We start from the raw sequence: 23,502 nt of genomic DNA, 5'->3' as shown, positions 1-23,502 counted from the left end.
AAACAGAATAGAAAACCCAAACTTATTGGAGGCCAACTGGGCGCGCTCCAGCAAGATTGACTACCCTACCACCTCCAGCTGCTCCGATTGTAGGCGCCCGAGGCTGTACCCAACCAGGAACACTAGAATCATGACTTTCACGAGCAGAGATGGTTTGCCAAACATTAGGGAATCCTGTGGGTAAGATCCCTTTGATTTTGGCACCAGGAACGGCGAATCGAGGCTCACGATGGAGAAGGTAACCGCCCATCAGCCCTTGTGTAATCAAGGATGCGAAGATCGACTCAATCTCTTGCATAATGGATATGTCTGCCTCTGTCCTATCGTCGAGATCGTACGCATATGGATCCAGTTCGTAATCGCCATAGTTCTCTTCTGGGTCTCCATCGACCAATTGACCCGGTAGATTAGGCTGTGATCGCCCTTCCTCGGTGTAAAATCCATCCGGAGCCAAGAAATCACCATATTTTCCTAGTATCTCTTGATCGGTGGTGGGGCTGGCCCTTCCATCTGCCCCTTCTAGGCGAGCGTAGTCGATATCTGTAGGTTCGGAAACGACTTGTGATCCATAGACGTGGGGCGTCATCACAGTACTGGCCGGGCCATTTCCGGATGATGCGTGCTGCCTTTGTAGCCATCGGGTAGCCACAACGAGCTTTTTAAGGTTGAGGACTGGTGGAGGTCCCTTCTGCGCCTGCGCTTGTGGACCTCCATAAGAACCTCCATACATGAAAACCTTGCGTGCAAAAGATCGCCACACGAGAATCTCACATCGATTTCGGAGGGTAAACAGAATGCCTTTACGTGCAAACCATTGGGCGGTCGGCGAGCCAAATAATAGATGTTGTCGGAAAGCCAGGTAATCTCCCCGGACAATCAATTGGCATAGTGGCTGTAGGTGTGCTGCTAAACCCTGTGCTTCCGGTCGTTGGAGGAGGGCCTGGGATGGGAATCGGCCCAAGATGATGTTGCACGGAATGAGGTATGAGAGGATCAAGTGTCGTTGGCTTATGGCCTGGCGGTGACATTGGTCATAGGCGGCCTGCAAAGCGATGCGGGCGGGGAAGAAGAGGTTATTGGCGAAAAGGTATCGCCCGAGGTAGTAGAGGTAGGTGACACGCTGTGAGGCTGGGAAGAAGGCCAAGGGGGGTGATTGGGCGCTGATGCTTGCAAACATCTGCTCGGCGTTACGTAGTTTGCCGCACTGTGTTCTGTCAGCATCAAGCTCCGAAAGAAGGTAAAATATTATGGGATAGGCCTCCATACCTGGAATAGCAGTTTCAGGCAGAGATTAGCCATGAGATAGATACCGATGCGCTTGCCCTCCGGCTTGCCAGTAGGGCCGGGGGTGCCGGTGCGATCAGTGAGGCACTTGATGAAGGCTTCGCGCACCACATTGGCCGATTTCTCCACCAAAGTCACCTTCTCAATGCTCTCGTCCTGATCCGCCAGACCTTCCATTCGTCGAATATGCGCGATCAGGTCCGGCCGACGATCGAGGCCCATTGCCAATTTTGCCAGAACTTTGGACAAGTAGAGAACCGTAGGAAGAACGACGACACCCATTTGACTATCTCCGAGGGCGAGCACACACTGACTGCAGTTGATGAGAAGGTTGGGTCAGCTTTCAAGCTTGAAGATATGAGTAGCATCCTCGTCTGGGGGGGGGGGGGGACGGGGGCCACAGCGTGCATTCAGAATCCACCACGAGGGCAGCAAAACTTACTTGAGCAGCGCCTTCAATTGGTTGTATGTTTCCAATAAATTGTCGGTATTCATATCGCGCAGGAAGATCAGGTAGAGCTTGACGAAAGTCGGGAACGCCGTCCATGAGCCACCCTTGGATCGCGGCACGAGAGGCTCGCATCGTTGAAGTAGTTCGGCGTCGGTTTTGGAGCCCGGGGCATAGTGCTGTCGTAGCTCACCGACCATGCGCTTGTAAATGTCAGAGAGCGGAGGCTCGAGCTGAAGAAAGTCCTGAACTTTGGCACCATCGCGCTTCTGGACCAATTCCTGCAGACTGCCGAGGAATTGGTCGAGGACGGGAGTTTGACCCATGTTGAAAGAGCGAAATGCTTGGTTGACTGGTAGAGTCGCACCAGAAGAATTAATTCGATTGAACGATCATTGTGTCATTTAAAGATTCTTAACGGTCAAAGAAACCAAACCCCGGAGGGTCGCAGAGTCAAGAGGCTCATCTATTGACGGCATTGATGGCAGAACCCGTGACCGCCCTTTGTATAACAACTATGGATGTCCATGGAGGGGAATTGATTCAAATTTGCAATTATAGTTAGTTATATTCAATTATATTCAATTATGGTAAGGCATGGAGTGTGCTAATGGATATGGCATCAATAGATAATCTATTCTAGTAACCCTAGTCTGGTTTCAATAGGCTGGTACCTATATTTTAGCTATACCACACGGTCCATACCTCGATGATCTATACAATATGCAACATAAAAATGGTTATATGTCTACGCAATATTTGATGATGATTATCATCTACCGTTTAAAACATAATCGATCAAGGCTATACCTTCAGAATAACTCTCCTAGAAATAATACTTCTCTGTCATTTAATAGGTGTATTCCACGTCTATATATAACTATATAGCTCTCAGAGAGTGATATATTGTACTATCACTCAGTTTCCTTTAAATCCCCATAGTCAGATTACTCTGCACTTAATTCATCTTTGTTGTGATTATAGACACCCCAACAGTATTGTATTCTGAAGCACACCTTGTTAAAACTGGTCGATATTGGTGGAATGAGCAAGGTAGACCAATTTCACATGGGATTTCCTTATGTGGAGACTATTATGGAGAATAAATCAAGTCAATACATAGACTACTACTATATAATAGTATCTCATAGGCTATGGTCTACCTAAACATGTGCTACAGTATGTAGGTACGTGTCTGGGATCCTCTTTTGCCCAAAAATTCAGGTTCTCTCTTAGATGATGTCATCTAATCTGTACCCCGGGGCCATCACATGTAAAAGAGCATAACGTCACAGCACTGGGAAACTGGAAGTACAAATATTTTTGTTTCTTCTTCTTTTTTTTCCTTCTCAATTGTCCTCAATTCTCACTTGTGCAAAAAGAAAAATAAAAAAATCATGGGTTCTGAGTCCTTGATCTCGGCGCTATCGGCGTTCATCCGGCATCCATTCGTAGAGACCTTTACTTGGCTCTACATGGCTATGCAAGCCGTGTTGGTTTACATATTTTCTCCTATACCCCCACCCCCTACCGCTCAGAATGCAAATCTTCCTCGAAAGAGAGTTGCAGTCATTGGCGCAGGCCTGACCGGTGTGTCCTCGGCTGCCCACTGTGTTGGCAATGGCTTCGATGTCCAATTGTTTGAATCTAGACCCAAAGAACAAGGATTGGGAGGCATCTGGAGTGTCAGTTCTACCTTTTATTTTTAGGTAAAATACCTACTAATACCTTTATAGAGAGTCAATTCCACCTCCGCATTACAAGTCCACAGTGTCATGTACCGTTTCCATCCTTCGGTCCAGTTCGACAGCGCATATCCCACGCAGCAACAGATCAAAGAACAAATCGTCAATGTTTGGAAGAGATATGATCTGGAAAGACGCACTACCTTCGAGACTAAAGTTACGTCCGTGAAAAAGACCAAGAACGGCCAGTGGATTATCAACAATGACGAAGAGCAGTATGGCCGCTTCGACGGTATCTTGGCTACGGTAGGAGTGTGTGGAGATCCTAAGATGCCGCCGCTACCGAGTCAGGAAAAATTCAAGGGCCAAATCTACCACTCCTCTGAATTGGATGGCAAAGACGCCAAAGGCAAAAAGGTGCTCATTGTGGGAGGTGGAGCTAGTGCCATCGAGGCCTTGGAGTTCGCCGTCAAGAATGAGGCTGCCGAGATTGATGTTCTTTCTCGGTCCGATAAATGGATCATTCCTCGCAATATACTCGTGCAGTCTCTGCTAGCGTGCAATATCCTTGGCCAGGAAACCTCACTCTCGTGGATTCCCGAATGGTTGCTGCGCAAGTTTTTCTATCGTGATCTGCAAGACATTGCGCCGACAGACAAGGGAATATTTACAGGGACTCCAATGGCCAACGACGAGCTGTTTAACCAGATCCGTGAGGGCAAAGCCCATTGGTTACGAGGTGACATCGTCTCTGTGGAAGAGAAAGGTGTCATGTTTAACTATCGATCTAAAGGCGTCCCCAAGGGAGGACCTGGCCGCGAACAACTGGTCGAGGGAGATATCATCGTCATGGCAACTGGTTTCAAACGGCCTTCATTGACCTTTTTGCCCGATGAGTGCTTCGATGAACCCTACGGACCGCCTAGTTGGTATCTCCAAGTCTTCCCACCCAAGTACCCGGATATTTGCGCAAACAACAGTACCTACGTCGATGCGATTGGTACAGTGGGCAATATGCACATTGGAATCTACACGCGATTCCTGCTCATGTTCTTGACCGACCCATTGACCAGACCTACTGAAGGGTGGATGAAGACCTGGATTGATTTCACCAGGTTTATGAAACGTCTCGCACCCACCGGAGCATTTGACTTCTTCACCTACGCTGAACTGATCTACTGGTACTTCTTTGTCCTTATTGTCAACCCGTTCCGTTGGAAGTGGGCGTTGTTTGTGTTTTTCGGTATTGGTCGAGGCTTGCCCTTGAGATTTGTGGAACAAGAGAACTCATTCCGCAGGGAGCTGAAGAAACAGCGCAAGTCAAAGAAAGCTCATTGAATTGGGATGCCATGAACGTGGCGAATGCCATGGAGGATGCATGTGCAGCGAAGTGACAGCTATGAGGGTCATCATAATTTTGAATAAAATGCTTTGTTGGCAGGTTTGGAATACAATTACCAAGGACACATGTATTGTATGTGGTATAAAATATATAAAATTAGACATAGCGTCTGTATTCAACAATTCCCACCTGACGATAGAAAATCTACTCCATCATTACCCTTTAATTTCTGGTATCTTCTTCTCCATGTTGTAAGCCAGATTTCCCCCGCGCAAAAAGCGACCTGGGATATAACCCTCCTCTTCCAGCCACAGTATAGGCCATAGCAAACTCACACCCAGGACACAGAAAAGGGTTGCAAAGAGATGCCAACCGAAAACAATCCAATACCCAATATGTGGCATGATAAACTTGACAAACTCCGATGTTTGATACAGATCTTCTTGCTTGGAAATGTAGTACAGCTTATGGTCGCCATTGGTCGTAGCCTGACTCTTGACCGAGTCGTGGGTCAGATCCAAGACCGTTGTGAGAGTCACCGGAGCGACATGGAATGGAACAAGCCAAATGGAGAAGATCTGTGACATATTCACATAGAGCTTGAGTTTATCCTCATCAAATGCTAGAGGATTGGGTCAGAGTTTGCAGTCAAAACTATGCCGTCCGCGACCTTGAGCTTCTCGTATTGACATACCGATAGAATGAATCTCTAGCTCGATCCGGGGTGACATGATCTTGTACCATTGGAATATCTTTGAAACCCACCATCTGCTACCTTCAAAGTTGGGTACTCGGCAGAATGGATGAACAAAAGATGCATTGTTGGTGAAATACTGATTGAGGACGGTTTCTTGCAAAGACGGCGGCGACTGTGTCAGACGCTGGATAACGGTAGGTATCTCGGCCACTATAAGGATGAGCAGGAGATAAACACGGAAGATCAAATTGACAACGCACCTGGGTTTTCCATTTTAATCAAGGTTCAAGGTTTAAGAGTGTTGGAAAGAAAAGAAACAAAAGATATCAACCTTCGAAGATATCAAGACATCAAGTTGGCTGGGGGGATACAATGACGTCATACTGGACGATCCAGCTCTGGGTTTGACATGTGAATCTCATCTGTCGTGGTCACATCAAAGTTGACAGCTACATATTTACCCAAATAAAGAAGTGCTTCTTAAACAGGCGGTTTCTTCCATCACATGGTTTATAGAGATATCCAAGATTATCCTACTATCAGCCTTAGGAGGGTTCCAAGGTTATATGCCAGATGCCGGTCTTGGTCGGCATGCCGAGTCATAATCTTCCGGCGGTAAGGCACAGCATACACACACAGCCATAGATTGAATTGATTCGGTGAAATCATATCCTTCAATGTATGTCGTAGAATGTAGATATAGATATGCATTGGTCAAGATGGACCTTGGGTAATCAAGAAAACTCCAAAGTGATTGAATGCCAGAAAGAAACGCCTTTGAACATGGAAATTGCCCGCTGCAACCACTTTTTACCGCTTCCAACTGTCAACCTTCTTTCGTCGCTTGTCGAAGATTTGACCCATGCCCACACCATCACCGCGTTGCCCGTCCTCGTTGCGGACTCGCTTCCGACTCTTTTCAAGTGCGGCGCCATTGCTTTTGGTTCTCCGGGTGAGACGTTCAATGTTATCTGCGCCCTCGTTGAGTCCCTTCCATTCATCGCCACCGTATGTAGTATCCTTTCCGCGACCCCGTTTGGCCAATTCCTTCTTTGTCTCTTTAGGCAATCGGACAAAGTTGGTCTCTTCGTAGGTGGTACGCTCTGCCTCGCGCTCTCGGTCTTTCTTCGACTTGACCGTTCGGCCACCATCAATGATTGTGCTGCCGATACTGGGCTCGGCCATAGGCGCGGACGACATTTCAGCGCTGACAAATTCATCAATGACGTTGGATCGAATGGGCCTGCGGTCCTGGCGTTCGCGGCGTTCCGTCGTAGGCAGGGAAGTCGGCATAATCCTAGGGGGACGATAAATGCCATCTCCGGGTCCTTCGGCGACGCCCTTGGAGGGCTGGGCCTTCTTCTGCTCGGCCACTCCCTTAGTAAAGGCAGAAACATTGGGTCGGTAGGCCATTTCATCGATGTCGTCTTCATCCTCGCTACCGCTCGCATCTTCGTCTTCACCCGAGGCTTCACTGTCTGATGTCGCGGCTTTGCGGCTTTTCTTGGTCTTGGCTGGCTGAGCCTTCTCGGTCCGCTCCGCATCCTCTGCGGCCTTGATAACCTTGTCCACCTGGTACTTCAATCGCCCTTCCAAAGGACGAACACCACGCTCGAGGAATACTCGAAGCTCGATCAATTTCTTGCGAATATCATCTTCGAGGGAGTTGTCCGTCGATTGGCTCTTCTCTTTCGGGGCTTGTTTCGCCGATACATTTCGCAGTTGGAAGATAATCAGGAATACGAGGTTTTGCAAGTAGGAGAGGAGGATTTCGCTCTTGGTGTCGAGGAGAGAGATGCCATCTTGGGGAGGCTCGATCGTGACATCGGAAGGCGCATCCTGGTGTGGCTTGGGTAGAGAGGAGGAAGTTGTCGATAGACAGGTGTTCAGAGTCTCGAGCAATGTCGATAGACTTTGAGGGCGTGCAGACGCCTGTGCTGGAGCCATGGTTGAAAGTCGATGGTTTATAGAGAACAATAATTCGCGAAACAAAAAAATTTGGCCGCTTCGACGATAACCCCAGTCACGTGTGATAAGCACAAGGCACCAAGGCACCCAACCAGGCATCCGTAGATCGTCATTGCCAGTCTGTCACTCGCAGGTTGTTACTTTGGCATTTTTTACCTCTCTTCGAGTATCGCGAGTTTCTCATAGATGAGACCGTGATTCCGACTTCCTAGGGTAGCTTCTCGCTGTAAAGAACCCCCTTTTCTTTCACGAACGCCCATTGAGACCCTAGCTCTACTCCTATCCTCTGCCAAACAAACAATTGAGGTTGATTTCCAGGCTCCCAAATTCTATAGAGACACTCAACATGCGGTTCACCGATCGAGCGTTTTTTCTCTCGTCGACTCTCCTGGCCATCCCTTCTTTAACTACGGCCTTTTACCTCCCAGGTGTTGCACCAACCTCCTACGACGAAGGACAAGCAGTTCCACTTTATGTCAACCACCTCACCCCCAGCCTGTCTCGCGATGATCAGCTTCATTCGGTCTTCTCATATGACTACTATCATCCAGCCTTTGGGTTCTGCCGACCCGCAGACGGTCCTAAAGATGTGAGGGAATCTCTGGGGAGCATTCTATTCGGTGATCGAATTCGCACCTCGCCATTCGAGCTTCACATGGCAAAGAACGAGACGTGCAAATCGATATGTGCAGAGGCCAAATTCGACGATCGGAGCGCAAAATGGACCAATCGGCGAATAGCTCAGGGCTACAACATTAACTGGATTGTGGACGGGCTCCCAGCCGCGCAGTTGAACTATGACGGTGTTACCAAGACCAAATTCTACAGCCCCGGCTTCTCTCTGGGTGATCTGGATGATAACGGGCAGGCTCTGCTCAACAATCACTACGATATTGTGATTGATTACCATAAGGTGGGCTTCGGCGGCAAGGATAAATATCGCGTTGTTGGAGTGCTTGTCCAGCCCGAGTCTCGCAAGGATTCCCGGAATTTAGAAGGTGGAGCTGCTGAATGTGGTACCCCGGGCAATGTCCTTACGCTCGACGAGGATGGGGAGACTACAGTCACCTGGACGTATAGTGTGTACTGGAAGGAGTCCCCCACAGCCTGGGCTACCCGGTGGGATAAGTATCTTCATGTCTATGACCCCAAGATCCACTGGTTCTCTCTCATCAACTCCGCTGTGTTTGTGGTTTTCCTCGTGGGTATGGTCAGCATGATTCTAGTCCGCGCACTCAAGAAGGATATTGCTCGCTATAACCGGCTGGATTCGTTCAACCTGGAGGATTTGGATAGTACTTCGGCTGCGATCGAAGACGGAGTCCAGGAGGATTCTGGCTGGAAGTTGGTCCACGGTGACGTCTTCCGGTGCCCCCAGTCTCCATTGCTGCTGAGTGTGATGGTTGGCAACGGCGCCCAGCTGTTTATGATGACCGGTGTGACGGTTGGTAGGTAGTCCGATTCACGCTCTTCTCCTCTTGGGTACTAATTTTTGAATTTTTAGCATTTGCCCTGCTTGGCCTCCTCTCTCCTTCCAACCGTGGATTCCTGGCTACTGCCATTCTCCTGATTTCCGCCCTTTTCGGTGGTATCGGTGGTTACGTGTCGGCGCGAGTGTATAAAACATTCGGTGGCGATGCTTGGAGGCGCAACATTATCATGACACCTTTGTTCATCCCTGGCATTATATTTGGTACTTTCTTCACGCTGAATCTATTTGTTTGGGCAAAGGGATCTAGTGGTGCCGTGCCATTTGGAACTATGTTGGCACTGGTATTGATCTGGTTTGTTATCAGTGTGCCATTGAGTGTGGCAGGCAGCTGGTTGGGATTCAAGCAATCGGTATCAACATCCCTCCCTCTTAATATGCAACCATTCAAACAACTAACCTCACCTCACTTTCCAATAGCCGCTCGAGGGTCCTACTAAAACAAACCAAATCCCCCGGCAGATTCCTCCGATGGCTGGTAGCCTGCGTACAATTCCATCAATTCTGCTGACTGGAATTCTGCCCTTCGGTGCGATTTTCGTCGAGCTGTACTTCATTATGACCTCCCTCTGGACCAACAAGATCTACTACATGTTTGGCTTCCTGTTCCTCTGCTACGGCCTGATGATCATTACCTCTGCGGCTACTACCGTCTTGCTGGTATATTTCTTGCTATGTGCAGAGAACTACCGGTGGCACTGGCGTGCATTTATCGGCGCGGGTATGACCGGAGGGTATGTCTTTGTGAATGCACTCATTTTCTGGGCGACACGGGTTAGCTTTGGTGGAATAACTGGAGCGGTGCTCTATGTGGGCTATTCGGCGTTGATCGCCTTTGTTGTGTTTGTTCTGACTGGTACGTTTTTCATTCCGTATCTTCCGGATGGGCTTTTTTGCTAACTTCTGTCCAGGTTCCATTGGTTTCTTCGCCAGTTGGGCATTCATCCACCGTATCTATGGCTCCATCAAGGTGGATTAAATGTCTTCCTATTGGTGCTTGTAACATTTAGCCTTGCATCTCGGGGTCTTCACATGAGAGAAGACTTCCCCTATTCTCGTCTGTTTTTTGGGTGTTTTTTTTTTTTTTTTTTTCTCTCTTCTTTTTGTTTTTTTACTTCTCTCGAAAAAAATAAGCCCCGTCCTCAATGCCTGGAGAGAAGTTCTACCTCATCACAGATAGATTACAAATGTTTTGATATGGAGAAATGAAAGTGGACTAGTATGTATATATACCTTAGGTAGGTACCTATACGCCGATATAATGAGATTGTCAAGTTGATAGAAAAAGTGCCAAGCCCAGAGCCTCGGGATGTTCTGGACTTCCCCGTTGTCTCTCTCTCTCTCTCGCCACCCGTCTTCAACCTCTTCTCTATTCTTAGAAACCCGAATTTGTTGTATTAGTTTATCTTGTTCCACCTTGTTCCATCTTGTTTCATCTTTAAGTCGCTCGGGCCACTCCTTGCGTAGACCAACTCGCCACAACTCAGCCACACATCCCGCCTGTTTTTACCCCGCGTCACCACCGAGCCCATTGCAGGACCACCTCTCCCCGATTTGGTTTGAACTTGGTGCGCTTGATACTGTTCGAGGTGTTTCTGACCATGGGCAAGTCGTAAGTTCTACCAGCCTCTCATTGTTTGAAATTGCGGTGGAACGGACCCCGCGGGTTTCAGGATCCGCGTTTATCTCGGGGAAGAAGCCAGGACCAAAGGCCCCGTACTTTCGGTCTGAGATGTGGAATACCACGTGAACCGAATGCAGAGAACCCGCGCTGACCCCGTGTTCCGCAGTCAATCAAAGCTTTCGCCGACGCAGCTCGATGAGCTGCAAAGGGCAACACATTTCGATAAGAAGGAGCTACAACAATGGTATAAAGGTATGCGGAGATATAGGACACATATGAGACAAAATTCAAGAGCGATTCACTAATTGTGGGCATGTCTATAGGATTCCTCAAGGACTGCCCCTCCGGTACCCTGACCAAGGAAGAGTTCCAGAAAATCTACCGGCAGTTCTTCCCCTTCGGCGACCCTTCATCCTTTGCCAATTATGTCTTTCGCGTTTTCGATTCGGACAACAGTGGGATGATTGATTTCAAAGAGTTTATCTGCGCCCTTTCCGTGACTTCGCGCGGCAAGATGGAGGATAAGCTGGATTGGGCATTCCAATTGTACGATATTGATGGCGATGGGAAAATCACTTATGACGAAATGCTGGCCATTGTCGAGGCGATCTATAAGATGGTATGTGTACAACAGGGGGTTGTGAAAATCATATCCTAATAACTAACGGGGATACAGGTTGGATCTATGGTGAAACTCCCCGAGGACGAAGATACCCCGGAGAAACGTGTACGGAAGATCTTCCGGATGATGGACAAGGATGAGAATGGCAGTCTCGACATCGAGGAATTCAAAGAAGGCAGCAAACGGGATGAAACCATCGTCAGTGCCTTGTCGCTTTACGACGGATTGGTTTAGATTGTTGCTTGGGCGAAATACTGGCGCAATGTGAGGCATTCTCTTTTGGACGGGCGAGGGGGATGCATTGCATATTCTCTGTTTTCTTTTTTTATTTCCACTATTTTCTCTGTTTGTCTAGTTTATTTTGTGTTGTCTTCTTCTTTTCGATTACCCCCCATGTCTTTTGTATATTTGAGACAAGTACAATCTTGGTAGTGAAGTGTGTATGTATACAGTGTCTATCGACTTGGCTTTGGACTCCGAGTTTGATCCGACTTTGATTCGACTTTGACTGTGTTCTGCTACGTAAAGACTATAACCTCCTTCAGACAGAACGGGAATCATGAGCTGGCTTTGACGGGGATTGAATCAATCCACTATCATCTCATATGGAGTAGTATGTCACATCAAAATCACTAAAGTCGACCCCGCCGCAGACTAACTACTAGCTCTTCTCCATTCTATCTGGAATTGATGTACAAGGGTATCTGGAAGACGCAAGAGCCAGCCTCCGGCATGCAGGGTGCGATCTAATGTACTGGAATGAAAAAGAAAAAAAAAAAACCATAGAAACATGGGAAAGAAAATATGTATCAAAATCACATCAGAAACAAGAAAAGCCTGCTGATCAGATGATCAAAGAAGAAAAAGAAGAGACTCGTGAGACAGCGTAAAGAGGAATCAATATAGACCAATATTAGCCAATATCAACCACATGCTAGTGAAAGAAGCACGAATTGCACGAGATCTGGGGCGCACGGCAGACTACCATCAAGCCTCAGAAGCAGTTGTGCAAGGAACGAGCAGCTTTCTGACAGTGGGCCAGGATCATCGGCGATCAAAAAACCAGCTGCTGCGCTTCCCGGTCGCTTCTTGCGATTGTACGCCCGCGACGTTCGCATTCGCCGGCCCGTCACCACCCCCGCGTAGTGGCTTCGCGATGCGCGAACCCCCGAAGCTAAAACTCGCATTCCCATCCATGCTAGGTAAGCCGCGGGTGGAGCCTTGCTTCGCCGCTTCGAGACGTTCTTTGACAGCGGTGAGTTGAGCTTCGAATCTATCAGCGTAGTTAGTATTGAGTATTGTCGAGCAAAATCCGGAGGAATCAGTTAACGCATACCGGTGGTTGGCTTGGGTAAGCTTCTCTTGGCTCTCCTGGAGCAGGGCTTCCAGGCTGGCAATGCGCTCGTTTCTTGCAATCAATTTTCGCTCAGCGATTGCGACCTCCTTCTTCAAACTACTGTTTTGTTCCACAAGTTGACGTTGTACATGGGTCAATTGCTCGAGGTTGCGCTCCAAGAAGGCCATCTTCTTCTGCTGAGCCCGGTTGTTTGATGATCGAAGGACGTTGTTATACTGCTCTCGTGCATCGTCCAAGGAGATTTCCAACTCGACAACACGCTCGCAGCGGTTCTGCAGGTCACGCATGAGAGACTTCTTCATGGCATCGAACTCGGTGATCTGCTGCTGCAAAGTCTTGCTTGCAGCACCATTGGTGGAGGTTCGGGACTGGGTGTCGACAAGAGATTGTCGCAACTTAGTCAATTCCTCATCCTTGCGCGAAATGTCAGAGCGAAGATCCTCCGCCGCCGCAGTCTCAGCCTCCTTCTTTGTCACGTAAACCTGCTCTAGTCGTCCTCGAATCTCTTCCACGTCGCCCTCGCCCAAGTTGCGCGTCAGGAGACTCTCATACTCTTGTTGCAGTTCATCTAGCCTCTTTTCCAGGTCTGCACGGCGGCTGTCCTGCAGCTCGCCAAAGTCACTTCGGTCGTTCACGGTCAGCTCGGCTTGTCGGATAAAGCCTTGCGCCTCGAGGAGATTCGTGCGAAGGTCAAGGATGTCGTCTGGTGCAATGACTTCACCTTCGGAGCTGATTTGGTGTAGAGCATCGACACGCTGGATGAGATCCTGCAGCTTGCGTTCGTTATCGGAGAACACATCGCCACCGAGGTCAAACCCAGCCATCATCTTCGCCATCTTTTCAGTCTTCTTCTTTTCCTTCTCATCAAGTGCCGCAGTGGTCTCCTTTGCCCTCATTCGGACATCTAGAAGCTGCTGCTTTACTTCATCTAGCTCGCCTGTGAGTTCCGAGTTGGCCTCCCGGAGGCCATCCATGGTGATGGCGGCTTCCTTGCTCTCATAGGAGACCTTCTCGAGCTGCATGCGGAGCTCGTTGACTTCTGTTCCTAAGCGTTCATTATCCTTGCCTGTTCGTGCACCATTCTCCTTCATAGACCTAAGCTCGTCGCGTGCCTCGCGGAGGCTGCGCTCCACGTTGACAATGTGTGACTCCTTCTCCGAGAGCTGATCCTGGAACTCATTCTCACGGCGCAAGAATTCCTCACGCTCGTCCTTCTCCAGCACCAGGCTGGGAGTGCTGGACCGATCTCCAACCCGTGAATCTGGGCGGGGGGTTTCTGAACGCGCAGTCTCCTGTAAACGCGAGGGGGTACCCGGTCGCGGGGCGCGGGCTTCAGTCTTCGCGGCGCTGACAATTTCGTTTCCTCGCGAAGGGGTCCATTGGTCCCTGGGAACGCTATCACCGCTACGCCACATGCTAACTTCGCCCTCAAGCGCTGAGATGTAGCTTTCGAAATTCGTCATTTGACTTTGCGCCTTGCGCAGCAGTTGCTTCATCTCAGATGAGCTCAGCTCTGCATTGACCTTGGCCTTGTTCTTGATGGCCTTGGCGCGCACACCGAAACGCAAGGTTGAGATTGTTTCCGCATCGTTGTAGCTGCTGGGCGAACAGTTGATAATCAAGGTCGTTCGAGAGTTACCACCGAGGGATTCTTGGAGAATTCGAGTGAGTTTGGAATCACGGTAAGGAATGTGTGTCGATTTGCCATCAGTCAATGCGTTGATGACCATTCCCAGCGCACTCAAACTCTTGTTGATCTTCTTGGCCTCCTCCAGAGTCTGGCCACTTGCGCCGGTCTTTCCGACCTTTTCACTACCGGCCAAATCAACCAAAAACAATTGACCACTCTTGGCGGACCCAGTCTCGACATTTTTCTGGGTGACGGTGATAACGAAGATGGAGTGGGAGCGAGACGATTCTTGGTTCATGTTGGTTGCCGCGACGGCGCGTGCTGCTCCTCCCCGGCGCATAACTTCGTAGACCTCCTGCACACTGGATACGTAGACTTCCAGCAATCCTTTAACGTAGACTCCGCGAGCTTTCTCTTCGTGGACCGGTAAGTTGTCGTTTTGGGGCACGAGTAAATCACGGATCCGCTCCATGTAGATTTCCATATAGCTAACCCGTACGGTGTACTCGATGTTGCTCGGGCTAGTCAAGATACTGGCGAAGATTTGCTCGATCATGCGTGGAATGATACCTTTCCCTATGTCATCATCGATGTCGGAACCCATCATCGTATATGATTTTCCGGCACCAGTCTGACCATAGGCAAAAACTGTGCCGTTATATCCATTTAGAATATCGTCCACAGTCGGTCGGATAGAGAAGTCGAAGATGTCGTTTTGCGCGGTGTCCATAGGGAACACCCGATCAAACGTAAAGGCCCCTGTGCCCTCTCGGGACTAAAATATCGGTCAGTATAGCCCTCGTGAGTTCTAGCTTCAGATCGGACTCACGTTGATGCTACATGACTCTTCATTCTCGAATTCGACGATGGGCTTACCCCCAGAGGACAATTCGACCTTGTTTTGCGGACGGAACCTAGCAACCACTATAGATGTACAATCAGTCTCAACCCCAGTAAAATGCGCCTTGGTTTATTGTGCCAGTTTGTGCATACCCTTGATGGTGTTCGACCCCGCGGACCTGTGGAACCAGATTAGCGATGGCCAACGCACGATAGGACCGAGCGTATACTCACGCCATGTTTGTAGAGTGTGACTTGGCTATGACACGCGCAAGCTAGAAAATATACCCCGAGAAGGGGTAGGTGGACCTCGGAATTCGTCAGAGGCGTTTCAAATTGGAACTCGTCTGTTACGGTGTAGTGGCTCGGAGGAGGGGGTTGAGGATCAGGGGGTCCACGTGCACCGTGGACCAAAACGCTGAATGAAGGAGGAAAAAAATAAAGCAACAGTCAGGCCGCAAAGAAAGGACGGCCAAACCAAGAAGACCTACAACGGGACTTTGCAGGGGAGGGGGTTAACGCGAAAGAGTGGGATTTCAACTGTTGACAGTCACCCCGTTTAGGCTTACCGCCCCCGGACTCGGATATGCAACCATCCTGCAGATAAGCTTAATTACAAGGAAGCAGATATCTTATGTATGTACATACATAAGTAATCGAATATCTAGTTTACTTACATGCCCATTTATATTCTCTACAGAGCACATGCCAAGGGATCAAAGCGCAAAGTTTGCAGGGAAAGCAGGCTAATGCATCAAAAAACTATGAGTATGAGACTCATCTTGTAAGCTCGCCTGACATGACTTGGGAAAGGACGAAGAACCATGAACTAGAGATATCAAAAAAAGAGAGAGGAAATATGAAATGTAAAGAAAACGACGTCAAAAAAAAGAGGAGAGAGAAAGAGTACACAACCTGAAAGAACAAGATACCAAGCGCCAGAAACCCCATGCTGTGCAGATCAAACGGTCAAGCTGTTGCGCTCATTCATAAGAGTGTCAGCCCATCAAACTCGGCTGAACGAATTTGTTGGTTCAGTTATCCTCCCAGCTTTTCTCGACTGTCTCTCGCACTCGCTTGGTATACTCTTTGCGGTTGTCTTTGTAGAGGTTCGAGGCCTCGACGTTGGCCGGAGATGAAGTGTTGGGGTCATTCAAAAGACTAGAATTGACAAGCCGCATATTAGTATATGTGTAGTAATCTTTCACAACCAAGCCCGCCCTACCTTTGAATGCTAGTAAGAATAGCCGCCACATCATATGTCGGACTCCAGCGGTTCTGCAGAATATCGAGGCAGAGCTCGCCGGTTCCATACACATTGGGATGGAACATCTGGCTTATAAATTTCACACCCGGGGGCTTGTTGGGGTATTGTTCTTCGAAGTTCATAACCAGGCGGAATGTACCATCTTCGAACGGCGTGTCGGCGGGGCCAATGATGACGGCATTCCTGACATTTCATCAGAATCATTGTGAAGAGCCTCATAGCATACTGCGGAAGAACCATACCATGTCATGACATTATCGGCAACTGGAGATGCAGAGACGCCGGCTGGAGGATCGGTTTGCATGCGCTACGAGTATGAAATGTTAGCGGGGGCGAATCATTTTGGACTTAGAACACCAAAGAATCTAAGAAGTAAATCGGGCACACGAGGAACGCAGGAAAAGTTTCAGGCGAGCCCATGTACGGATACAGTGGGGACGTTCAAATAACCCCAAAGCAGGGTGATGATATTGGCGCGTACCTTGAAGTCCCGCATGAGACGACGGCGGGCGGATGTAGACATGATAGAACAATCGGGAGAGGCGTAAAGTGATTAAAATCGGTTATTAAAGCTGTTTGTATGTAGCCAAGATCAGGACTTTGCAGAGAAACTCAGGGTAGAAGGAAAGGAAAGGGTGAGGAGAAGAAACCCAAAAGGTCATTGATACGGTAGGCGATATGCAGCGAAGCGATGGAGGGGAAGATCGGAGGAAATATCTCAATGGAGAAACCAACCAAAATGGGCTAGACGTAAATCAAGAGAGCTCTTCCAAGGTTGACTCAGCAAGTATTATGTCATCCATGGATAGCCCCCGGGGGCCCGGGCCACGGCGACCGCCTTGGGAACCTCGGTTCAAGCGGAGTGGCGGTTATAGGCGGTTGTACGGGCGGTTGAATTCCGGCATGCACATGCAAGAGCATTCCTCAGCTCTTCGTTCTTGATTCTCTCCTCTCATAACCCTTCCATCCTTCAGTACTGTTAACTTGTCGTCCACTCACTCACACTATCTTAAACAAGTCATGATTTCCCTAGGCGTGTCTGCTCGTCTCCCCAAGCGGGCCTTCCCCGCATTCCGCACCCAGCGACAGTTTAGCTCCGCACGCCCGACATGTAAGGAGATTCAGGAAGCTTACATTTTGAGTGCGTCTCGAACACCAACGGCAAAGGTGTGTGAATTTGAAGAAACATTCTGAGGAGCAGTTCACTAACTTCGGGTTGCCTAGTTCAATGGTTCTTTTGCTTCCGTATCAGCACCTGAGCTTGGCGCTGTCGCGATTAAATCCGCCCTAGATAAATCGAAGGTACCCGTTGAGAAGATTACGGATGTTTATATGGGAAATGTTTTGCAGGGCTCAGTAGGTCAGGCGCCTGCCCGTCAAGCGTCTATTTTTGCCGGTCTCCCTTCCACCGTCGAAGCTACAACAATCAACAAGGTCTGCGCTTCTGGCTTGAAGGCTGTGGCACTTGCCGCACAAAATATTCAACTGGGCTTGGCAGAGGCACAGGTGGCTGGTGGTATGGAGAACATGACTCGCGTCCCCTATTATATGGCCCGTGCCAGCCAATTGCCCCCCTTCGGTGAGATCAAGCTAGAAGATGGCCTCATCAAAGATGGTCTATGGGACGTTTACAACAAGTTCCACATGGGTATCTGCGCAGAACAGACTGCGAAGAACTATGACGTCTCGCGGGAGGACCAGGATGCATACGCTATCCAGTCATACGAGCGGGCCCAGCAGGCATGGAAGGGGAACAAGTTCGCCGATGAGATTGCCGCGGTTACTGTAAAAGGTAAGAAAGGAGATACCGTTATTGAGCGGGATGAGGGCTTCGAAAACTTGCGTGCCGACAAGTTGAAGAGCCTAAAGCCCGCCTTCCTACGAGATGGAACTGGCACAGTAACCGCCGGCAACGCATCTACCATGAATGACGGAGCATCTGCTCTGATTTTGGGTAGCAAGGATATTGCTCGCGAATATGGCGTTGACAGCCGTGTCTTGGCCCGTATCGTTTCTACGGCCGATGCCGCAATCGACCCTGTGGACTTCCCAGTGGCCCCTGCTAAAGCAGTTCCAATTGCGCTGGAGCGTGCTGGTATCACCAAGGACCAAGTGGCGGTATGGGAATTCAACGAGGCTTTTGCGGCTGTCATCAAAGCCAATGAAAAGGTCAGTGCCATGTTTGCCTAACTTTGAAGTCAGATCTAACTCGTATAGATTCTCGGTTTGCAAAACGCCAAAGTCAACATGCTTGGAGGCGCCATCTCTCTCGGTCACGCCCTAGGAAGCTCAGGCTCTCGTATCCTCGTCACATTGCTCCACCAATTGCAGCCCGGCGAGTATGGAGTGGCTGCGATTTGCAACGGCGGCGGTGCTGCGACTGCGATGGTTGTGCAGAGACTGGATCGGGTGGATTGATTTCACCGAAAATTGTGCAGTGTCTCCGCTGGCAAGTTATGACTGATACCCTCAAATGAACAATCTAGGCTTGGATATCATCCCGTATAGCGGGGACTTGTAGCTTTCCTACAATTTGGAATAGCAGATTGGCCAAAATCCTATGTATTTATTTACCTGGTACTTTTCCGGCCCTTTCATGTATAAACTGTTCGTCTATTCTTTCCAGTGCTTTCTTTCCGGGGCCTTCTTTCCGGGGCCTTCTCTACATGGGTATATACTATGCATGACTCTCTTGCTATTTTTTCTCCTCTTCCCACCCTAGATCTATTAGATATCTCCATAAAGCCATTAATCAATCTTTCTTTCCCTGTTTGTGCCATTTTCAACATCTTGATTCTTGCTAATCGCCCGTTTTCCAATTTCGACGTGACCTTGGGAGTATTCTTCTGGCCTTTTGTTGTTGACGCCTGATTTCTAAGGAATCAACCCAGCAGAATGCGACCCAATCAAAAGCAGATCTCTGGTTTCCCTTCTTCATATCATCATATTCTACCTCGCAAACCCTTTGTTTACCGAGAATGCTGGCGCAGCAAAGATCCGATGTCTGACACCATGCTGAACCCTGTGTCTCTACCATTATCTCCATCCTGTCATGACGCCATTTCTTGGTCCCCGGACGGCGAGCTTGCTATCGCTGCCGGTGAATACTTCCAAATCATGGTATGTATCTAGTTATCCGATGAGCTTGAATATATCTGACATTTTGACAGACACCAAAAAATGGCAGGGATGAGGATTCTGCTCCCAACTCAACCCAAGATTGGCTCATGACTCGTGTTAGAGCCAACTTGTTTACAAACTTTGAATGGCCGAACTACCTTCCAGGAAACCGAGATGATTTTTCGGTCGCTGCAGACCTTTCAGAAAGCAATGTCGTTGGCCTGGCTTGGTCACCAGCAGGACTAGGCAAATATCGACGTAGTGTCCTAGCCGTGCTGACGTCGAATTTGGCACTGTCCCTCTGGGAGCCCATTGGCCTTAAGAGGCAATGGACTAGGGTTGCCGTCATCAATCATGTATTTTGGTCACAGCTGCAGCCATCACAGGACCCAAATAGCCATGGCTTTCGGAAGGTTAACATTCGTTCTTTTACCTGGTGTGAAACTTTGAAGCCTTCAACCCCCACCCCCGGGTCTTCCTTTCTACATTCGCACGAAAGTCGCTGGGGAATCCCACTTTTAACAGTGGTGAATGATCTCAATGAAGTCATGCTAGTGCAGGTCCGCAGATCAAACCCAACGAATAGCCCTTCCAAGCCCTATGATCTTCAGATTCTGACAATTCACCCTTTAAATCCCCTGGAGATGAAGAATAATCCGGTATGCTCTGGATCACTCTTTGAGAAGGCAATCAAAGAGAGACAACGTACTACTGCGCTTTCCTGTGGTCCATGGCAGATTTCAGCCTCGACGAGCCCAGGCAACTTTGGCTGCGCAGTCGCCATGATAGCTGCAGTATGCGGAACGCAGCTTCGGCTAATGAAACTCGAAGTCACGCTCGAAAGCTCGCTCGGGGAGACCTCACAGCAGTACATGCTAGTCACAAATTTGATACAGCATCCTCTGGACCAGTTGGGTCAGAAATGGGCATATCACAACATCACTGGCCCGCTTAGATGGCTCCATACCGTATGCCCGATCTCTCATATCCGTGCTAAAATGGGCAGTTTCGCTAATAAAAACCTAACAGAGATCATCCACAACCATTGGTCTGGCAGTGGGTGCCATGGCAGGTTTCATCGCTATATCCATGCCCTATGATACGTACATGGGTAGCGTTACCAATTCTAACGCATTCGAATGCCGTGACTATCCGATCTATGAGCCAGAAACCGAGGACAACAAGGGCCACCAAGCAAGGCACCTGGAGCCGATCTCTGGTATGTTAGGCAAAATCTACAAGGCCCCTTTCAGCACTACTGACCCGCAATAGCAATGCTCACTTCAATGAATGAACAAAGCGACACATGCAAGCTCCACCTAGGTACACTCGGTGGAGTTGGCTTGGTTGCAGAATTTCACCAACTCCAAAGTGATAGTGCTCTGCAACAGCCAAAATGGAATCGCATGATTGAAGAGTTCCAGGATGACTATGACTTGGAGTATGATTTAGGAGGAATGTCAGTCTCGAGGATCTGGGGACTCGCAGCCTATCGCAACATGACTGCGACTATCTTCACTTCACATCCCACGGACATGATCGAGTATCGCATCACCTCTGACGATAGGTCTATGATTGTCTTTTCAGAGGAGGGTGAGCATACGACAGACACTCAAACCCTATTTGCGGCGCACATCCCCGATGGTCAAACATCCAACCACAACCAGACAGGAGAAGTAATACGTTTCGTGCTACCTGGTGACGACGGCAATATTGAACCTGACCCGGAGAGCCAACGCCTGATTTATGCCGTGGCCTGTCGTGCCATTGTGGGTGAAAAGGACAAGTCGCTTCGACTTCACACTCGGCGGTCTCTAGAGCGTCTAGCAGCAGTAACAGGTGCGGACCTGAGCGATGAGATTTCCAAATGCAACAACAATCCCACTCCGATATCTGCGAGGACTATGGATCAAGTTACTGACCCAGGCGGTCATATCTACGAGAAGTGCGAAGTCTGTGATGCGGGAATTGGGTGGCCCTCGGCCCAGTTGGCTCAGTGCGCCAACGGCCATACTTGGGGTAAGTTGCCTAATCTTTAAATTTGTTAGCAACACATTGACCCTTTTCATGAATATAGAACGATGTGGATTGTCCTTCCTTGCAATTCAAGAACCTGGGATATCCAAGTATTGTTTTATCTGTCGCAAAGAAGCCCTTGATGAAGAACACATGGCGTGCATGCGTGGGGGGAAGCAAGGTCGAACATTCGATGCTCTTTTTGAGACGTTTGATACCTGCTTGGACTGCGCAGCCAAATTCCAGGCCAGCTACTAGACGTCTCTCGGATTGGATTTGCAATGACTCCTTGATGGCTAGCGGCTGCAAAAAGGAGATATTTACCCAAAAATGTAATATGACAATGCCATGATTCCAACACATAATCATATTCATATTAATACAGAGAGCGATCTATGTCAGCCCAATAAGGGACCCCGCAATAGGATTCCATTCATCGTCCCATCTCCGAGAGCTTTCCTTTTGGGCGCCTAGGCGAAGATTCTCTAATTTGTCATTCTCGCCGAACAGGTCGACCAAGTGCTCAGCCAATTCCTCCGAGCTTCCAAAGCCCAACCCATTGACGCCCTCAGTGACTAACTCGGGCCATGCTTCGAAACGGTCCCATCCCACAACAGGAAGACCAGCCCCGAACATATCTACGACCTTCATGGGGAGATCTACCCCACTGCTGCTAGTATGCAGACTGACCCCTAGAGATGCGGATGCCAATAGCCGGGCATACTCTGGCACACTCAGCCACGCAGTTCGAATTGTGACTTTCTGTAGCTTGCTGGACTTTTCAAGAGCCGCAATCTGTTTCAAATACATTTCTTTTTGTGGGCCCTTCCCTGTTATTATGGCCAAAACCTCGGGGAGGTGAGGCTGCACTGTGGTGGCCAGTTCGGAGTACCGAAGAAGGGCATCGATAAGAACCGAGAAATCCTCATCCGCAGTCCATGACGTTGAACTGACCAAAACCCGGAGAGACCCTGCTTTCAAAGAGGAATGGAATTCTTTGGTCTCTGGTAGAGTTGTGAGGAAATCTGTCCGTGCATTGGGATCGAGGATAGGATGGAAGTGACTGGCAGGGCGATCGTGCAGTGGCAGGACAGGGGTTGGAAGGTTGAAATCCTTCTTGAGAACGGATGCCATAGCATTGGTCACACACAAATGAGCCGATGCAGATTTGCAAAATACCTTCTCATACCATGTCGACATTTTCACCAACGGATGGGATTGGCCGAGTTTCAACGCGAGTATGGAATACCCAAAATTATGCCAATCAATGATCAGCCTTGTTTGCCGCAAGAAACAAACAAGGGAGGCCACAGCCAGTGTAGGAATGGAAGGCGGGTTCTTTTTAGGCAAGAGCGAGTCAGCACTTCAAATAAGTATTGAAAAGCCTTCTTTTCACAAACATACCTGAACCAAAAGCCACCGGGGCGGTTTTGTAGTATATGCGAGACACTTCCAGAGACAAGCAATCTGGAATAACACTTTCAGTGGCCCGTAAATGGTAAATAGCAGCTTGTTACTGGTCTGTAGGAGGGCGGGATGCGGACGAAGCGGAACAATCGAGATGTTGGGGTTAGATATGATATCAGGATGAGGATCGGATTCTGTTTCATAGATTGTAGTTAGCGATCATATCTTACACTCTCTGTCAAGAGAATCACACTAACCATTATACCCAATAATTACCACCTCCCCGCCATGTTTCGCAATGCTCAACGCATGATACTGCATACGCGGGCTTCGGCCAATGTCGCCAAGAACAAGGATTTGAACACATGTCTTGGGCCTTTTTGTGTCATGGGATCTTGAAGGAGATCCTACTTGTTCTGGCTGATATTGCGAAGGGAGTAACAAGATCAACACCGTGAGGGCGCTAGACAGGCAGAACACTATACTGATAAGAGTCTCGATCATGATGACAATGGCACTTCAATTATGTCGCGCATGATATTGATCAGCTTTCAATCTCGTCAATAGCCGATAGAGAATTCAACAACAGTTAGTTCAAAGTGAAATAAATATCAACAGTAGGAATGTTAATGTTTCAGAGTCCACAGGTGTCAAAATATTTGATACACGTAATCTGATAAGGCTTCACGTGATTCCCCTTATGAGA

At 48.8% G+C, this 23,502-nt stretch overlaps 11 protein-coding genes across 11 annotated transcripts; 5 read left to right on the top strand and 6 right to left on the bottom strand.

Moving 5' to 3' along the window:
• Positions 1 to 22: 22 nt before the first annotated feature.
• Positions 23 to 2,058, bottom strand: N7455_012693 (uncharacterized protein; the record flags this gene model as incomplete). The annotated part of the gene is made up of 3 exons (XM_040961646.2): positions 23 to 1,204; positions 1,267 to 1,597; positions 1,727 to 2,058. The coding sequence occupies 3 exons, from the start codon at positions 2,056 to 2,058 to the stop codon at positions 23 to 25; spliced, it is 1,845 nt and encodes a 614-aa protein (XP_040807900.2).
• Positions 2,059 to 3,129: 1,071 nt separating this feature from the next.
• N7455_012692 (flavin-containing monooxygenase) lies at positions 3,130 to 4,755 on the top strand (the record flags this gene model as incomplete). Its single annotated transcript, XM_040961639.1, has 2 exons — positions 3,130 to 3,417; positions 3,469 to 4,755. The coding sequence occupies 2 exons, from the start codon at positions 3,130 to 3,132 to the stop codon at positions 4,753 to 4,755; spliced, it is 1,575 nt and encodes a 524-aa protein (XP_040807909.1).
• Positions 4,756 to 4,974: 219 nt separating this feature from the next.
• On the bottom strand, positions 4,975 to 5,729 carry N7455_012691 (uncharacterized protein; the record flags this gene model as incomplete). The annotated part of the gene is made up of 3 exons (XM_040961659.1): positions 4,975 to 5,381; positions 5,454 to 5,666; positions 5,717 to 5,729. 3 exons carry the CDS (start codon positions 5,727 to 5,729, stop codon positions 4,975 to 4,977), a joined length of 633 nt encoding a protein of 210 aa, XP_040807904.1.
• A 537-nt stretch (positions 5,730 to 6,266) lies between these two features.
• Positions 6,267 to 7,403, bottom strand: lcp5 (small subunit rRNA maturation protein LCP5; the record flags this gene model as incomplete). The annotated part of the gene is made up of 1 exon (XM_040961649.2): positions 6,267 to 7,403. The coding sequence occupies one exon, from the start codon at positions 7,401 to 7,403 to the stop codon at positions 6,267 to 6,269; it is 1,137 nt and encodes a 378-aa protein (XP_040807923.2).
• A 181-nt stretch (positions 7,404 to 7,584) lies between these two features.
• N7455_012689 (transmembrane 9 family protein) lies at positions 7,585 to 9,982 on the top strand. Its single transcript, XM_040961661.2, has 4 exons — positions 7,585 to 8,872; positions 8,929 to 9,266; positions 9,334 to 9,769; positions 9,825 to 9,982. The coding sequence occupies exons 1-4, from the start codon at positions 7,771 to 7,773 to the stop codon at positions 9,890 to 9,892; spliced, it is 1,944 nt and encodes a 647-aa protein (XP_040807906.1). The 5' UTR covers positions 7,585 to 7,770; the 3' UTR covers positions 9,893 to 9,982.
• A 558-nt stretch (positions 9,983 to 10,540) lies between these two features.
• Positions 10,541 to 11,651, top strand: N7455_012688 (EF-hand domain-containing protein). Its single transcript, XM_040961643.2, has 3 exons — positions 10,541 to 10,789; positions 10,861 to 11,156; positions 11,214 to 11,651. Exons 1-3 carry the CDS (start codon positions 10,669 to 10,671, stop codon positions 11,391 to 11,393), a joined length of 597 nt encoding a protein of 198 aa, XP_040807890.2. The 5' UTR covers positions 10,541 to 10,668; the 3' UTR covers positions 11,394 to 11,651.
• A 552-nt stretch (positions 11,652 to 12,203) lies between these two features.
• On the bottom strand, positions 12,204 to 15,225 carry N7455_012687 (putative kinesin family protein (KinA); the record flags this gene model as incomplete). Its single annotated transcript, XM_040961631.2, has 5 exons — positions 12,204 to 12,432; positions 12,496 to 14,921; positions 14,976 to 15,070; positions 15,140 to 15,165; positions 15,221 to 15,225. 5 exons carry the CDS (start codon positions 15,223 to 15,225, stop codon positions 12,204 to 12,206), a joined length of 2,781 nt encoding a protein of 926 aa, XP_040807899.1.
• Positions 15,226 to 15,695: 470 nt separating this feature from the next.
• Positions 15,696 to 16,859, bottom strand: ubc2 (E2 ubiquitin-conjugating protein RAD6). Its single transcript, XM_040961655.2, has 4 exons — positions 16,735 to 16,859; positions 16,496 to 16,560; positions 16,212 to 16,436; positions 15,696 to 16,147 (listed from the first exon to the last, which is right to left on the bottom strand). The coding sequence occupies exons 1-4, from the start codon at positions 16,774 to 16,776 to the stop codon at positions 16,021 to 16,023; spliced, it is 459 nt and encodes a 152-aa protein (XP_040807926.1). The 5' UTR covers positions 16,777 to 16,859; the 3' UTR covers positions 15,696 to 16,020.
• A 414-nt stretch (positions 16,860 to 17,273) lies between these two features.
• N7455_012685 (thiolase family protein) lies at positions 17,274 to 18,671 on the top strand (the record flags this gene model as incomplete). The annotated part of the gene is made up of 3 exons (XM_040961662.2): positions 17,274 to 17,420; positions 17,478 to 18,422; positions 18,471 to 18,671. 3 exons carry the CDS (start codon positions 17,274 to 17,276, stop codon positions 18,669 to 18,671), a joined length of 1,293 nt encoding a protein of 430 aa, XP_040807922.1.
• Positions 18,672 to 19,265: 594 nt separating this feature from the next.
• On the top strand, positions 19,266 to 21,647 carry N7455_012684 (uncharacterized protein; the record flags this gene model as incomplete). The annotated part of the gene is made up of 5 exons (XM_040961645.2): positions 19,266 to 19,373; positions 19,424 to 20,341; positions 20,403 to 20,592; positions 20,646 to 21,392; positions 21,451 to 21,647. 5 exons carry the CDS (start codon positions 19,266 to 19,268, stop codon positions 21,645 to 21,647), a joined length of 2,160 nt encoding a protein of 719 aa, XP_040807898.2.
• A 135-nt stretch (positions 21,648 to 21,782) lies between these two features.
• N7455_012683 (chitobiosyldiphosphodolichol beta-1,4 mannosyltransferase) lies at positions 21,783 to 23,300 on the bottom strand (the record flags this gene model as incomplete). The annotated part of the gene is made up of 3 exons (XM_040961635.2): positions 21,783 to 22,727; positions 22,794 to 22,990; positions 23,054 to 23,300. 3 exons carry the CDS (start codon positions 23,298 to 23,300, stop codon positions 21,783 to 21,785), a joined length of 1,389 nt encoding a protein of 462 aa, XP_040807921.2.
• Positions 23,301 to 23,502: the final 202 nt, after the last annotated feature.

Source organism: Penicillium solitum (assembly GCF_028829755.1).
Source record: "Penicillium solitum strain IBT 25940 chromosome Unknown utg000009l_segment0_segment0, whole genome shotgun sequence".
In the NCBI taxonomy this organism is placed as follows: Eukaryota; Fungi; Ascomycota; class Eurotiomycetes; order Eurotiales; family Aspergillaceae; genus Penicillium; species Penicillium solitum.
This window is presented reverse-complemented; position numbering and strand designations above follow the sequence as displayed.

Bases quoted from the DNA above. Each gene is read 5' to 3' on its own strand.
- N7455_012689 (XM_040961661.2), top strand. From the start codon at position 7,771: ATGCGGTTCACCGATCGAGCGTTTTTTCTCTCGTCGACTCTCCTGGCC. The intron at 9,267-9,333 runs GTATCAACATCC...ACTTTCCAATAG, and splicing joins GGTTGGGATTCAAGCAATCG to CCGCTCGAGGGTCCTACTAA. The intron at 9,770-9,824 runs GTACGTTTTTCA...ACTTCTGTCCAG, and splicing joins TGTTGTGTTTGTTCTGACTG to GTTCCATTGGTTTCTTCGCC.
- N7455_012688 (XM_040961643.2), top strand. From the start codon at position 10,669: ATGCAGAGAACCCGCGCTGACCCCGTGTTCCGCAGTCAATCAAAGCTT. The intron at 10,790-10,860 runs GTATGCGGAGAT...GCATGTCTATAG, and splicing joins GCTACAACAATGGTATAAAG to GATTCCTCAAGGACTGCCCC. The intron at 11,157-11,213 runs GTATGTGTACAA...ACGGGGATACAG, and splicing joins TCGAGGCGATCTATAAGATG to GTTGGATCTATGGTGAAACT.
- ubc2 (XM_040961655.2), bottom strand. From the start codon at position 16,776: ATGTCTACATCCGCCCGCCGTCGTCTCATGCGGGACTTCAAG. The intron at 16,437-16,495 runs GTATGGTTCTTC...ATGAAATGTCAG, and splicing joins GCCGATAATGTCATGACATG to GAATGCCGTCATCATTGGCC. The intron at 16,148-16,211 runs GTAGGGCGGGCT...TGTCAATTCTAG, and splicing joins ATTCTTACTAGCATTCAAAG to TCTTTTGAATGACCCCAACA.